General features: G+C 33.8%; 1 protein-coding gene across 1 annotated transcript; it reads left to right on the top strand.

Annotated features, from left to right (window-relative positions):
* Positions 1 to 6,195: 6,195 nt before the first annotated feature.
* Positions 6,196 to 7,169, top strand: LOC124974674 (olfactory receptor 14A16-like). The gene is given in 2 exon segments (XM_047537771.1): positions 6,196 to 6,813; positions 6,816 to 7,169. Coding segments are annotated over 2 exon segments (972 nt in total).
* Positions 7,170 to 16,425: the final 9,256 nt, after the last annotated feature.

Raw genomic sequence — 16,425 nt, 5'->3', positions numbered from 1 at the left:
GTTGGCTAAACAGAAAAGATGGTAAGAAATCATGAACAGAATCTACAAGAATTATGGGATATCATGAAAAGGCCAAATTTAAGCATTATTGGGATTGAGGAAGGCTTAGAGAAACAAACCAAAGGAAAGAACAATCTATTCAATGAGATAATATCAGAAAATTTCCCAAATCTGAAGAATGAAATGGAAAACCAAGTACAAGAGGCTTATAGAACTCCAAACATACAAAATTACAACAGACCCACACCAAGGCACATTATTATGAAAATACCTAACATACAAAATAAAGACAGAATTTTAAAGGCCGCGAGAGAAAAGAATCAAATTACATTCAGAGGGAAGCCAATAAGAATATCAGCAGATTTTTCAATCCAGACCCTAAAAGCTAGAAGGGCCTGGAACAACATATACCAAGCCCTGAAAGAAAACGGATGCCAACCAAGAATCTTATACCCAGCAAAACTTACCTTCAAATTTGACGATGAAATAAGATCCTTCCATGATAAACAAAAGCTAAAGGAATTTACAAAAAGAAAGCCAGCATTACAGAACATTCTCAGCAAAATATTCCATGAGGAAAAGATGAAAAACAACGATGCAAATCAGCAACAGGAGGCGCTAGACTAAAGGAATAGCCAAATAAAGGAGAAACCAAATCATGTCAAAAACAAATCTGAGTCAATTGACTGGGAATACAAATCATATCACAATAATAACCCTGAATGTTAATGGACTGAATTCATCAATCAAAAGACACAGACTGGCAGATTGGATTAAAAAGAAAAATCCAACAAAATGCAGCCTGAAAGAGACTCACCTCATAGAAAGAGACACCCATAGACTAAAGGTGAAAGGATGGGGAAAAACATACCATGCACACGGACACAGCAAAAAAGCTGGAGTATCCATCCTCATCTCAGATAATGTGGACTTCAAATCAAAACTAGTCAGAAGGGATAAAGAAGGACATTACATGCTGCTTAAGGGAAGCATAAATCAGCAAGACATAACAATCATAAATATCTATGCCCCAAACATTGGCTCATCCACATACGTCAAACAAATCCTTCTCAATTACAGAATTCAAATAGACCACAACACAATCATACTAGGCGATTTTAACACAGCTCTCTCACCACTGGATAGATCGTCCAAACAAAAATTGAATAAAGAAACTATAGATCTCAACAACACAATCAGCAATTTAGACTTAACGGACATATATAGAATATACCATCCAACAAAGAACGAATGCACTTTCTTCTCAGCAGCACATGGATCCTTCTCTAAAATAGACCATATTTTATGCCACAAAGCTACTGTTAGCAAATACAAGAAGATAGAGATACTACCTTGTACTCTATCAGATGATAATGGATTGAAATTAGAAATAAATGACAGAATAAAAAACAGAAACTTCTCCAATACCTGGAGACTAAATAATACACTATTATATGATGAATGGATAACAGAAGACATCAGGAGGGAAATAAAAAAATTCTTAGAAGTAAACGAGAACAAAGACACATCATATCAAAATCTCTGGGACACTATGAAAGCAGTACTTAGAGGAAGATTTATTTCATGGGGTGCATTCAATAAAAGAAGTAGAAATCAACAAATAAACGACTTAACACTACAGCTCAAAGTACTAGAAAAAGAAGAGCAGACCAATACCAAAAGTAGTAGAAGACAGGAAATAGTTAAAATCAGAGCCGAAATCAACGAAATCGAAACAAAAGAAACAATTGGAAAAATTAACAAAATAAATAGTTGGTTCTTTGAAAAAATAAATAAAATTGATAAACCCTTAGCCACACTAACAAAGAGAAAGAGGGAGAAAACTCAAATTACTAAAATTCGGAATGAACAAGGAAACATCACAACAGACATGAGTGAAATACAAAACATAATTAGAAGCTATTTCGAAAATCTATACTCCAACAAAACAGAAAACCTCGAAGACATCAACAAATTTCTAGAGACATATGAAGTACCTAAACTGAACGAGGAGGACATACACAACTTAAATAAACCAATTTCAAGCAATGAAATAGAAGAGGTCATCAAAAGCCTACCAACAAAGAAAAGTCCAGGACCAGATGGGTTCTCAGCCGAGTTCTACAAAACCTTTAAAGAAGAGCTCATTCCAATACTTCTCAAATTATTCCATGAAATAGAAGAGGAGGGAACCCTACCAAACTCGTTCTATGAAGCCAATATCACCCTGATACCTAAACCAGACAGAGACACATCGAGGAAAGAAAATTTCAGACCAATATCCTTAATGAATATCGACGCAAAAATTCTCAACAAAATTTTAGCAAATCGCATACAAATATATATTAAAAAGATAGTGCACCATGATCAAGTGGGTTTTATCCCAGGGATGCAAGGTTGGTTCAACATTCGGAAATCAGTAAATGTCATTCACCATATCAACAGACTTAAAGTTAAGAATCACATGATTATTTCAATAGATGCAGAAAAAGCATTTGATAAAATACAGCATCCCTTCATGCTCAAAACACTAGAAAAAATTGGGGTAGTGGGAACATTCCTAAACATTATAAAGGCAATCTACGCTAAGCCCATGGCTAATATCATTCTAAATGATGAAAAACTGAAAGCGTTCCCCCTAAAAACTGGAACAAGGCAGGGATGCCCTCTTTCACTGCTTCTATTCAACATCGTCCTTGAGACTCTAGCCAGAGCAATCAGACAAACCAAAGAAATTAAAGGGATACGAATAGAAAAAGAAGAACTCACACTATCCCTGTTCACTGATGACATGATTATATATTTAGAGGAACCTGGAAATTCCACCAGAAAACTTTTAGAACTCATAAGTGAATTCAGTAAAGTAGCAGGTTACAAGATCAATGCTCATAAATCCAATGCATTTTTATACATAAGTGTTGAATCTTCAGAAAGAGAAATTAGGAAAACTACCCCATTCACAATAGCATCGAAAAAAATAAAATACTTGGGAATCAATCTCACAAGAGAGGTGAAAGACCTCTACAATGAGAACTACAGAACACTAAAGAAAGAAATTCAAGAAAACCTTAGAAGATGGAAAGATCTACCATGTTCCTGGATAGGCAGAATTAATATCGTCAAAATGGCTATACTACCTAAAGTGCTATACAGATTCAATGCAATTCCAATTAAAATCCCAATGATGTACCTTGCAGAAATAGAGCAAGCAATTATGAAATTCATCTGGAAGAATAAAAAACCTAGAATAGCTAAAGCAATCCTCAGTAGCAAGAGCGAAGCAGGGGGTATTGCAATACCAGATCTTCAACTCTACTACAAAGCAATAGTAACAAAAATGGCATGGTATTGGTACCAAAATAGACAGGTAGATCAATGGTACAGAATAGAGGACATGGACACAAACCCAAATAAATACAATTTTCTCATACTAGACAAAGGTTCCAACAATATGCAATGGAGGAAAGATAGCCTCTTCAACAAATGGTGCTGGGAAAACTGGAAAACCATATGCAATAGAATGAAATTAAACCCCTATCTCTCACCCTACAGAAAACTCAACTCAAAATGGATCAAGGACCTTGGAATCAGACCAGAGACCCTGCATCTTATAGAAGAAAAAGTAGGTCCAAATCTTCAACTTGTTGGCTCAGGATCAGATTTCCTTAACAGGACACCCATAGCACAAGAAATAAAAGCAAGAATCAACATCTGGGATAGATTCAAACTTAAAAGCTTTCTCTCAGCAGAGGAAACTATCAGAAATGTGAAGAGAGAGCCTACAGAGTGGGAGAATTTCTTTGCCAACCATACCTCAGATAGAGCGCTAATTTCCAGAATCTATAAAGATCTCAAAAAACTCTACACGAAGAATACAAATAATCCAATCAACAAATGGGCTAAGGAAATGAACAGACACTTCACAGAAGAAGATGTACAAGTAATCAACAGATATATGAAAAAATGTTCAACATCCCTAGTAATAAGGGAATTGCAAATCAAAACTACCCTAAGATTTCATCTCACCCCAATTAGAATGGCGATTATCAAGAATACAAGCAACAATAGGTGTTGGCGAGGATGTGGTGAAAAAGGAACACTCATACATTGCTGGTGGGGTTGCAAATTAGTGCAACCACTCTGGAAAGCAGTGTGGAGATTCCTCAGAAAGCTTGGAATGGAAACACCATTTGACCCAGCTATCCCACTCCTTGGCCTATACCCAAAGGACTTACAATCAGCATACTACAGAGATACAGCCACATCAATGTTCATTGCTGCTCAATTCACCATAGCCAGATTGTGCAACCAACCTAGATGCCCTTCAGTTGATGAATGGATAAAGAAACTGTGGCATATATATACAATGGAATATTACTCCGCAATGAAGAATGATAAAATTATGGCATTTGTAGGCAAATGGTCGAAATTGGAGAATATCATGCTAAGTGAGATAAGCCAATCTCAAAAAACTAAAGGTCGAATGATCTCGCTGATAAGCGGATGAGGACATATAATGGGGGGTGGGAGGGGCTAGCATTAGGTTTAGGGTTAGGTTTAGAGTTAGGCTAAGGACAGCGGCAAGAATGAAGGAAAGAAGGACTGTGTAGAGGGAAAAGAGGGGTGGGAGTGGTGGGGGGAGGGGAAAAATAAAATAAACATCATTACCCTATGTAAATGTAAAAAATAAAAAAAAATAAAAATAAAAAAAAAATAAGACAGATTATGGACTGGGGATATAACTCAGTTGGTAGAGTGCTTGCCTCGCAAGCACAAGGCCCTGGGTTCAATCCCCAGCATTGCAAAAAAAAAAAAAAAAGACAGATTATTAAGATAAATACTAAAAACCAAATGACATAGGTAATCTTTTTTGTTGGGGTATGAATTCACAAATTGATTATTTCTTCACCATGACAAGTTTAACAATAATCTGTTGATAGCTGTGTTTCCATTAATTAGGTTGGTCTCAAAGTAGGAAATCCATTGGGCTTAAAAGTGCCCACACAAGGACTTAAATATTTACTCTTGCAAGCCTCAGTGTTTGTGATGAGAACACAATTATTTTAAGAATTCTTTCCCCTTTGACCAATGTGCTTAATTTGTGCTTTCTAATTAAAAATGCTTAATTTGCTACCTCCTAGGAAAATAAAATATTTACATAATTTTCATTTGATTCTATGTTTGCCAGGGAAGAGAAGATTGCAATTCAGGAACACTGGTGGCAAAGCAATAGCAATATTCAAAGAGTACTGTTCCACCCATTAGTCAAATGCTTCAGTTCACCCAGGAGTTCTTCATATGAGGAAACATCCTTCATCAAACTCTTTCTTGGCTTCAGTTTTAAGGAATGTATTCTGAAAATCAGGGAAATATCAGGGAAGCAGATGATCCTAAAATCTGTATTTATTTAGCATATGTTTCTCTGTGTTATCCTAAATCTGTTGCTGTATCTAAGCCATCAATTTTGTGTGCTTATATTTCATGGAACCTCAGCAACATAATGCAATATTTTATTTTATTCCAGTTTATTAGTTGCATAGGATATGCATTTTCAAATCAATTATTTTTATTCTTGAGAAATAGATCACATTACCTCCTTAACTTGGAACTTATAGAAATGTAAGTGATCTGCTTGTGACATTTACAATATGAATGATTTATATCATTATCATAAACTCTAACATTATATGATAAAATTTTTACAAAGAAAAATTTTCCCTCTGCCAAATTTGCTTCTTCACAAATAGCAAGGTAAAGAAAAATAAAAAAATTAATATATAAACTTCTTTATAATGCTTTTTCAACTATCTAACAGTTCACAGAGAACTAAAGAAGATTTATAATGATGTTTAGTAACTACCCTATATACAAAATGTGCCTATTGCTTTTATGCTTTTTTAGCAAAATCTGAGAAAACCATCATGTACAGAAACTTAGGTAATCTGTTTATGTGTAAATTTATGCTATCATTTTGGTGATATAGCTTACTTGTAATGATGATCTTAGTAAAATATACTATACATCAATTGAAAACAATTTGCAACATAGTACTGTTTATGAGAATGTCCCTGAGATAACAACAATGGGAAGACCAACACCAATGACAAAAAGATTTTGAAGATCTGAATGAGTGCAATATCTTATATATATTCATATACTGCTATTTTTCTTGAATTTCCATAGATAATTATCATCATGCCTGAGAAATTCACCAATGTGACCACCATAACAGAATTCTTGCTTATGGGATTCCCTGATGACAAGGTTCTACAGAGACTATGTGTCATGCTCTTCTTCCTGATTTATCTGGCTGCACTGATAGGGAATCTCCTTATTATTACTCTCACCACCATAGACCAGCACCTCCAATCCCCCATGTATTTCTTCCTGAAGAATTTGTCCTTCATTGATATCTGCTATATCTCTGTCACTGTCCCTAAATCCATCATGAACTCTCTGACCAATATCCACTCCATCTCCTTTCTGGGATGTGCCTCACAAGTTTTCTTTGTTATATTTTTGGCTGGCACAGAGTTTTTCCTCCTTCTAGTCATGTCCTATGACCGCTATGCTGCCATCTGCCAACCTCTGCATTATGGGACCATCATGAATAGATATGCCTGTGTGCAGATGGTGATTATATCATGGTTCAGTGGCTGTGTATATGGATCCCTTCATGTTGCAGGCACATTCACTGCCCATTTCTGTGGAACCAACATAGTGCATCAGTTCTTTTGTGATATTCCATCATTACTTATGGTTTCTTGTTCCAGGAATAACATTCTAGAATATATATATATATATATATATATATATATATATATATCATTGTTAGCTGTTGTTTTGCATTTTTATGTTTTATTTCAATGGTTGTTTCCTATGTTTACATTTTCACCACTGTCCTTAGAATTCCTTATGCAAAAGGCAGGTTCAAAATTTTCTCCACCTGCCTGCCCCATCTTACTGTGGTGACTTTGTTTCTCTCCTCTGGATTTATCACATATTTATGTTCAGCATCAAAGTCCCCATCTTCCCTGAACCTCTTTATGTCAGTGTCATACTCTCTCTTACCTCCCAGTCTGAATCCTGTCATTTACAGTCTGAGAAACAGGGACATGAAAGTAGCCCTAAACAACATTTTTGGTGGGAAAATGATCCCTAACTTGTAAGCAGTTAGAGTGTTAGTATTCCTGACAATTATTAAAGTATGTCAAATTATTTGTTTTATATTAATACCTTAAAATGATTGAATAAATACAGTGCTATTGTTGATGCTGCATGACATAAAATATTTTATAATATTTACATGAATTTGGATGTTAAAGTATTGTCTTGACAGTTTACAAAGCAGTGGGATATTCCCTGTGTTATGTCCACATCAATGTACACCAGAATTAGAGATTTTTTTTTCATTTCTCATCTATTTTACTAGCACAAGTCTCTTTTGGTTTGGGATGTTTTATGATTGTTTCAAGATTTAGGTATTTTATTATGATTTATTTTGGTACTCTGCAATATTTCAAATGAGGATGAATTTACTCTATAAATTTAGTTATTTTAAAATGCTTTCTTTTTTATCTTTTACTTCTTTATATCAGAAAAGACCTAATATTGCAAATATTGCATTCAGAACAGTCTTTAAGAGAGGAGTTACTGATATAAGGTGTTACTGACTGATAACATAATGACATAATGACAGATTTGGGAGTATTGATATTTGATGATAATTTGAATAATTTTCATTACAAAGAAAACTTGTAAAGCACAGAGTATATTGACCTGACATACACAAGAAGATGTGATTATAATCTAGTTTCTTTTGTTCCAACACTTAATTTTTCTGAATTTGAATTGCACATAAATTTATGTAGAAGTTGAAATAAGTGTGCCATCAATTGAAATTTACTGTTAATATTCTGAAGTTAAATATATTATACATTGAATTCTAAGTTTATTTCTAAATTTAAATTTTCTAACATTAGATGCATTTTTATTAATTTAAACTACTTTGTTTCTTTCTGAAATTTAATGCATTTATGAAGAAAATAATTTTCCCCATTAATGTTAGCATTTTACTTATGTTTCTTTACCTTCCTTCATTTGTTCTTCCAATTTTACTTATATTTTCCAATTTTGCTTCATCTTTCTTATTTCCTTCATATTTTTTTCTTTGCAATGTATGTTTTCCAATGTATGTTTTACCACATCAATTATGGCATATTTTTCTCCTACTTGACTCACTACTTCTTTGTTTGACCACAATGCATTTCTCCTATGACACAGTCCTCATTTTTCCACTTAGTAAAATTGGAAACAGAATAGTGGTACTTTGTCCTCATCTTAGAACAATAATGGGGTAGTAAAGGTGCTGATGAAGATGGTGAAGGTGATGATGATAATGATTTCACAACTGCTGAGATCCAAGTGCTCCACATGGATTTATCCATTACTTCGGTACACCTTCAATTCAACTATGGCTAAGTTTCTCCTTTGTATGAAAAATTAAGACACATGAGGGTTAATAAATGTATCCCAAGTCACAAGGTTGATAAATTACAATATAATAATGTAATTTTAATTAGGACGCTATTCTGCAACTCTAAATACACACTTTGGTATCATTATTCCACCATAAGTTATCAGATTGGTGCTCTGTTTTGGTTATTCAATTTTTCAAAATATGTATAAAATTATAGCACAATAGTGATTTAAAAACTATAATAGATCCCTAACTTTATACTTTTGTGTTGTATAATATTTTCTTTTTTGTGGCAAATGGATAGTCTCTTATCCACATAATTAAATGTACTCATCAATAAAAAATTAACAATTTATATATAGGCTAAATTAATTAAATCCCAAAGACACAATACTGTCTACATACACTGTATTCGATGAGTCCAAGTGAGACATAGTACAAATAGCAAATAAAGTAGGAGGGAGAACTGACAAAGGGGTGGATTTGAGCGATGGCTTGACTATATGTGTGCAGCATGAGGGAATGTTTTGGAGTAATATAAGTATTTGTCACTTTGATATTAGTATTGGCCATGTTTAATGTATGCAAAACAACTCATCATGGTGCAAAGTTTAGTACATTTTACTACATTAGGTATCAATAATAAAGAATATGAATACCAAAACTATAGTTGTGGGGAAATCTTTCATGCCTGTTCCTTACATCCCACCTGAGTTCTATTTGCACATTTAATCATGGAAACTGGTATTAAGTATTTGCTATTTTAATTCATGAAGTTTGTGATAATTTTTTATGTTGCAATAGAAAACCATACAGCATTAAACTTCCAAAACAATATACTTGGAGAATATGGATTAAATTCCCTATTTCTTATCAATTTTATGAGTCATATTGTTTTGGATGGGAAGTGGAGATTTAATCATTTTATTTAAATAATCATATTAACATTGATTTTTCATAACATCCTCTTATTCCATATTTTCCTGTTAGTATTTTACTTTAATTTTATTTGTCATAATGATGTATACAATTTTCTCTGCTTAACAACTTGATCATTTTTTCCAAATTTATGTTTGTGCTATGAATTTTCAAGGAATATTTGGCTTTCTTTATTCTCCTCATATTATATTTGTTTATCTATTTTGTTATATCCCATCCTTAACTTTATTGTTTTTCCCATTTGTTTATATGTTTGACCAGTTTGATTTATTTTTGAGATAAAGATCAGGGTTATTCAAGTGTTTGTCTTAAAATTATTTTAAAACAATAACAATCTGTGTCCTATAAATCAATATACATAATATCCCTTCATATGAGTGAATTCAAAACATGTTTCTATTTCTATCCCAATATGTTTTTGACTTATATGTTCATTGAAAATATACTCTACATCTATATATACAGAGACATGGATATTATTTTAGCTTAAGATGTAGTAAAATATTGAAAAAACCAAGAATGCAAATAATCCAATCGACAAATGGGCTAAGGAAATGAATAGACACTTCACAGAAGAAGATTTACAAGCAATCAACAAACATATGGAAAAATGTTCAACATCTCTAGTAATAAGAGAAATGCAAATCAAAACCACCCGAAGATTCCATCTCACCCCAATCAGATTGGCGATTATCAAGAATACAAGCAACAACAGGTGTTGGCGAGGATGTGGGGAAAAAGGTACACTCATACATTGCTGGTGGAGTTGCAAATTAGTGCAACCACTCTGAAAGGCAGTATGTAGATTCCTTAGAAAACTTGGAATGGAACTAACATTTGACCCAGCTATCCCACTCCTTGGTCTATACCCAAAGGACTTACAATCAGCATACTACAGAGATACAGTCACATTAATGTTCATTGCTGCTCAATTCACCATAGCCAGATTGTGGAACCAACCTAGATGTCCTTTAATTGATGAATGGATAAAGAAACTGTGGTATATATATATACAATGGAATATTACTCAGCCATAAAGAATGATAAAATTATGGCATTTGCAGGCAAATGGATGAAACTGGAGAATATCATGCTAAGTGAGATAAGCCAATCTCAAAAAACCAAAGGAAGAATGATATCGCTAATAAGTGGATGATGACACATAATGGGGGGAGGGAGGGGTTAGTGTTAGGGTTAGAGTTAGGTTTAGGGAAGGGGGGCAAGAATGGAGGAAGGAAGGACTGTATAGAGGAAAAAAAGGGGTGGGAGGGGTGGGAGGAGTGGGGGGGAAGAAAAAAAAATAACAGAATGAATCAAACAACATTACCCTATGTAAATTTATGATTACACAAATGGTATGCCTTTACACCATGTACAGAGAAACAACATGTATCCCATTTGTTTACAATAATAAAAAAAAGAAAAATTTGATGCATGTATTGTCTCAATACAAAATACACACACATATATGTACATACATATACACATACATAGAGATATAATTTCTTTTGCTTTTTTATACTTTTTATATACTGACAAAATATTTTTGTATGCAAACCTGACTGATGAAATGCTTTCTGTGAGAAAGTAAAGACTTTGCTGGATGCTGTGTCACATGCCTATAATCCCAGAAGCAGGGGGAGTTACAAGTTCAAAGCTAGTCTCAGCAATTTATCAAGGCCCTAAGCAACTTAATAAGACCTTATTTCAAAAAATATATATAAATAAAAAATAAAAAGTTCTGGGGTTATTTTGGATTACCAGGTCCATCAGGGGCCCACCAAACAGCTGAGGAGGGTGTGGTGATGAAGTCAAAAAAAGACCTTGGGAGACCAGTTTCAAAGAACCCAATCTACTTAATTGTTACATTGGCAGGTTTATATTTTCAATCAGTCACTGGGCAGAATTTGTCTGAGAGCTGTATAACACAATGGACTTGCAACCTACTGCAGGGATGATAACCAATGGGCTAAAAAGGTCATTGGCAGAAAACAAGAGGAAAGTAACATGCTGAGGGTGAAAGGGGGGCTAGGTTGCCATAGCGATGGGGCTAGATGTGGTTAGTGTGCCAACCACAGTATCCAGGCTCAGTGTGCAGAGCCCTGAGAACCTGCCACATAAGCAACATAAGCCTCCTTCAATTTCATTTTCCCCACAGAGGCTCAGTGGTTGAGTGTCTGCCACATCTATTTCCTGCCACTCTGACATTTGACACGGTCTGATGGAGTAGAGGATCTGACACTTGACATTGTTGGAATAAAGAACTCAACACTTGACACAGTTCTATTGATCATCCTCCCTCTTGGGGGCCATAGGCATGGCATATCTCCATAAAAAGTAGTTGCTTTTTAATATTAATAATCAATATACCATTAGAAACTTATTGGAAAAACATTGGGAAGGTTTTACTGTATTGGGATACAAAAAAAGTGCACAATAAAAATTTAGCAGTAATACATAGATAAAATATATGAAAATAAAAAATTGTGGCTGTGCTCAAGTTTAAAGGAAACTGTGATTGCTTTAGTATAATAATAGATGGATAAAGAGGCATTCCTCTGAGCTTGGATGTGGTGTTTAGCCTTTGTTACTTTCCTAGTTTCAATAGTTGATTCTAGAGATAGTTTACATAATAAAAACATTTAGATTAGTCATTAATATAATTTGTGCTTTTCCTATGTCTAGTCTAATTCTTTGAGAATCAGAATAAGATTGTAGTCTGCCATTATTTGAAATTAGAGTAGACCAAATATTAACTAAAATTTGATTCCTTTGCCCTTTAATAATAGTAAAAGTTTCTCACTGTTAAACACTGGAGTTCATGGTGGGGGTGATTCCTCAAAAAATCTAGTAACATGTTTGTTCTGAAGGTTAAAGGCTGGCAGATCATGCTGCCCTCCGTTTAGCTGGGGGCAAGGTTGTTTTAGTTTAGCAGGGAGATGAGGTTGTTTTAATCTAGCTGGGAAATAAGATTGTTTTGGTCTGGACTGTCATACAGAGAGAATGTGTACTTTGAGAAGCGTAGATTGTACTTTTGAAGGTTTTTCTCATTTTAAACTAACCACAAATGATATAATCATTACTAAAGAAAAATATATATAAAAAGACGAGCAGAAAGACAGATTCAGCCTCAGAACACTTGGTGTCTCTGCTGTTTCTCCACCATGTGGATGCCTCCCATCCACCTAGCACCCCCGACCCCTGCTAGGGCTGGACCCCAGCAAGTGTCCCTTGTTTCAATTCTTGGCAACTTAAAAAAAATAAAAGCAAAGACATTAAAACTCTCCAAATCTATGGAAGTGATGTTAGCAAGATGGAAAAGTAGGAATGATTTTTGACAGTAACATTGAATAAGTTATTTAAACTATTAATGTTTTAAATAGTATTTTAAAATATCAGTGGCAAAATAAACTATATTAATATAATATTAAGCATAATTAAAACACATTTACATTAAAATGCAACAGAAAATACTTTCTCCATGAAGAAATAACAAATATATGAGGAGGTAGATATGTTTAACCTGACTAGAGAATCACAAACTTTGTAAATAGGTACTACTGCTGTGATTTTATGAATCACTTAAAAATCAACTTAATATCAAATTTAAAAATTACTACTGTAGAACATTGTCATTCACAATGATGTCAATTTTTATTATGAACTAGAATTAGGTTAATTATTATAAGAAAATATCTTTTGCTTTGCTCTACATAAAATCAGATGAATCAGATATTCTATACAGTTAAAACATGAGCTACATGGATTACCATTATATCACAGATAGTCAAGTATAGAAGGAAAAATGTCAGTCTATAAAGTCATATAATGTATGTTGAGAATACAATAATAACTCAATTAAGAGTTTGATAGCATCAATATTGCTACAGTAAGGCAATGATTTAGAAGGCTAGTTAACAAATTCAAATGCTGTTGCTCTAAATTAAGCATGAAATAAGTAGACTACAATAGAGATGGATGGTGATTCAGTTAACATTTCATATATTAAATGATGATCCTAGGAAAAAATATCTAACTCTATAAGAAGCTAATATTTCTATATTTATATACCACTTCAAAAATAAATATAAAATATAAAACAAGTCTAATATAAAATCCCAATATTCTTAAATAAAAAAATGAAATGTATAATGCTGATTTCATAGTGTTTTACAGATGAGCTGTCACATTAGGGAAAAATGTAATAGATGGGGAGGAATTACCAAGAACAGTGTGATTCACCATGAGATGATTACCATTCTTTAAGTGTGTAGCATTTGCCAGTAGACAAGAGGCTGAGGTAAGTTGAAAGCATTGTCTGAAAATTCAGACAGGCTACAATTACAATAGTTGCAGACTTTCCATAACGGGTTTCCATTAAATATTACCCTTATCCTATTTTCCTTAGAAAACTTTTACTTTTTCTTCACTTATTATATTAGTGATTCATTTTTTTCATATTTAACAATATGAATGTTACATTTTATCTAAAGATATTTTTATTAGGATGATAATTTTCTCTTTATTATATTTCAGGGAATTATAATTCTAATGCCAAATAATCCTTAAAAACATGTGTAGACATGAAAATGGCATTGGTATTTCAAAATTATTTTCCTAATATTTTTTAAGTATTTTGTATGCATATTCAAACTAGTTTGCATATATAATCCAAACACAACGGATTTTTGTATGATTCACCACAGTAACTATACTTGTATATTGAATGAATAAATTAGGCTTTATTGAGCTTGACATTTTGTATCATAGGAGGCAGATGCTGCAAAACTCATGTAAGTAAATAAAACATAGAGATAAGAAAATGCAAATTGCCCACGTCCTAAAGTTAACTTTACAGATTCAGCTTCAAGTATTCAGATAAAAGGACATAAGTATTTTACTATTCAAATACTTCTTTTGCTATGTTCTTGTGTGTGGATAGAACATTATATGGTTATATGTGTAACTCAGAATTTTTTCTTTAATTGAATGTTTTGGAATTACATTCCATACAATATTCAAAAGGTTAAAACTGAATAAACCATGGTTTATAATGTTACTTTATTTGCTTTATTAATTTAAATTTGTTTCATAAACATGTCAAGAATATAATATGCCCTGTAATATGCAGAAAATAAACACCTTAGAAGATGGAAAGATCTCCCATGTTCCTGGATAGGCAGAAGTAATATTGTCAAAATGGCCATACTACTAAAAGTGCTATACAGATTCAATGCAATTCCAATTAAAATCCCAACGATGTACCTTACAGAAATAGAACAAGCAATCATGAAATTCATCTGGAAGATAAGAAACCCAGAATTGCTAAAGCAATCCTTTGCAGGAAAAATGAAGCAGGGGGTATTGCAATACCAGAACTTCAACTGTACTACAAAGCAATAGTAACAAAAACGGCATGGTATTGGTACCAAAATAGACACGTAGATCAATGGTACAGAATACAGGACACAGACACAAACCCAAATAAATATAATTTTCTCATACTAGACAAAAGGGGCCAAAAATATGCAATGAAGAAAAGATAGCCTCTTCAACAAATGGTGCTGGGAAAATTGGAAATCCATATGCAACAGAATGAAACTAAACCCATATCTCTCACCGTGCACGAAACTAAACTCAAAATGGATTAAGGACCTCAGAATCAGACCAGAGACCATGCATCTTATAGAAGAAAAAGTAGATCCAGATCTTCAACATGTCGGCTTAGGACCAGACTTTCTCAACAGGACTCCCATAGCACAAGAAATAAAAGCAAGAATCAACAACTGGGATAGATTCAAACTAAAAAGCTTTCTCTCAGCAAAGAAAACTATCAGCAATGCGAAGAAAGAGCCTACAAAGTGGGAGAAAATCTTTGCCAATCATACTTCAGATAGAGCACTAATCTCCAGAATATATAAAGAACTCAAAAAACTCAACACCAAGACTACAAATAACCCAATAGACAAATGGTCTAAGGAAATGAACAGACACTTCACCGAAGAAGACCTACAAACAATCAACAAACATATGGAAAAATGTTCAACATCTCTAGTAATAAGAGAAATGCAAATCAAAACCACCCTAAGATTCCATCTCACCCCAATTAGATTGGCGATTATCAAGAATACAAGCAACAACAGGTGTTGGCGAGGATGTGGGGAAAAAGGTACACTCATACATTGCTGGTGGAGTTGCAAATTAGTGCAACCACTCTGGAAGGCAATATGGAGATTCCTTAGAAAACTTGGAATGGAACTACCATTTGACCCAGCTATCCCACTCCTTGACCTATACCCAAAGGACTTAAAATCTACAGAGATACAGCCACATTAATGTTCATTGCTGCTCAATTCACCATAGCCAGATTGTGGAACCAACCTAGATGCCCTTCAGTTGATGAATAAAGAAACTGTGGCATATATATACAATGGAATATTACTCAGTCATAAAGAATGATAAAATTATGGCATTTGCAGGCAAATGGATGAAATTGGAGAATATCATGCTAAGTGAGATAAGCCAATCTCAAAAAACCAAAGGAAGAATGACCTCGCTGATAAGTGGATGATGATACATAATGGGGCGTGGGAGGGGTTAGTTTTAGGGTTAGAATGAGGGTTAGGGAGGGGGGCAAGAATGGGGGAAGGAAGGACTGTATAGAGGGAAAAGAGGGATGGGAGGGGTGGGGGGAAGTGGAAAAATAACAGAATGAATCAACCAACATCACCCTATGTAAATTTATGATTACACAAATGGTATGCCTTTACTCTATGTACAGAGAAACAACATGTATCCCATTTGTTTACAATAAAAAATATGCAGAAAATAAAGTGCAATTGAGCAACAATTGTTTTATTTTTCTCAGTATCCCTTTGTTTCCAAGTCACCTAATCTGAATATTTCATAAATTCTATCAATTCCTTTGTATACTATTTCCTCTGAAAATGTTTCCTCCTCTACATGCTCTATGTGTTAATATGTTCTGTCTTCCATAACAAATTATT

This window comes from Sciurus carolinensis, unplaced genomic scaffold (genome assembly GCF_902686445.1).
Source record: "Sciurus carolinensis unplaced genomic scaffold, mSciCar1.2, whole genome shotgun sequence".
Lineage (NCBI taxonomy): Eukaryota > Metazoa > Chordata > Mammalia > Rodentia > Sciuridae > Sciurus > Sciurus carolinensis.
The sequence above is the reverse complement of the archived record's forward strand: the minus strand, read 5'-3'. Positions and strand labels throughout refer to the sequence as shown.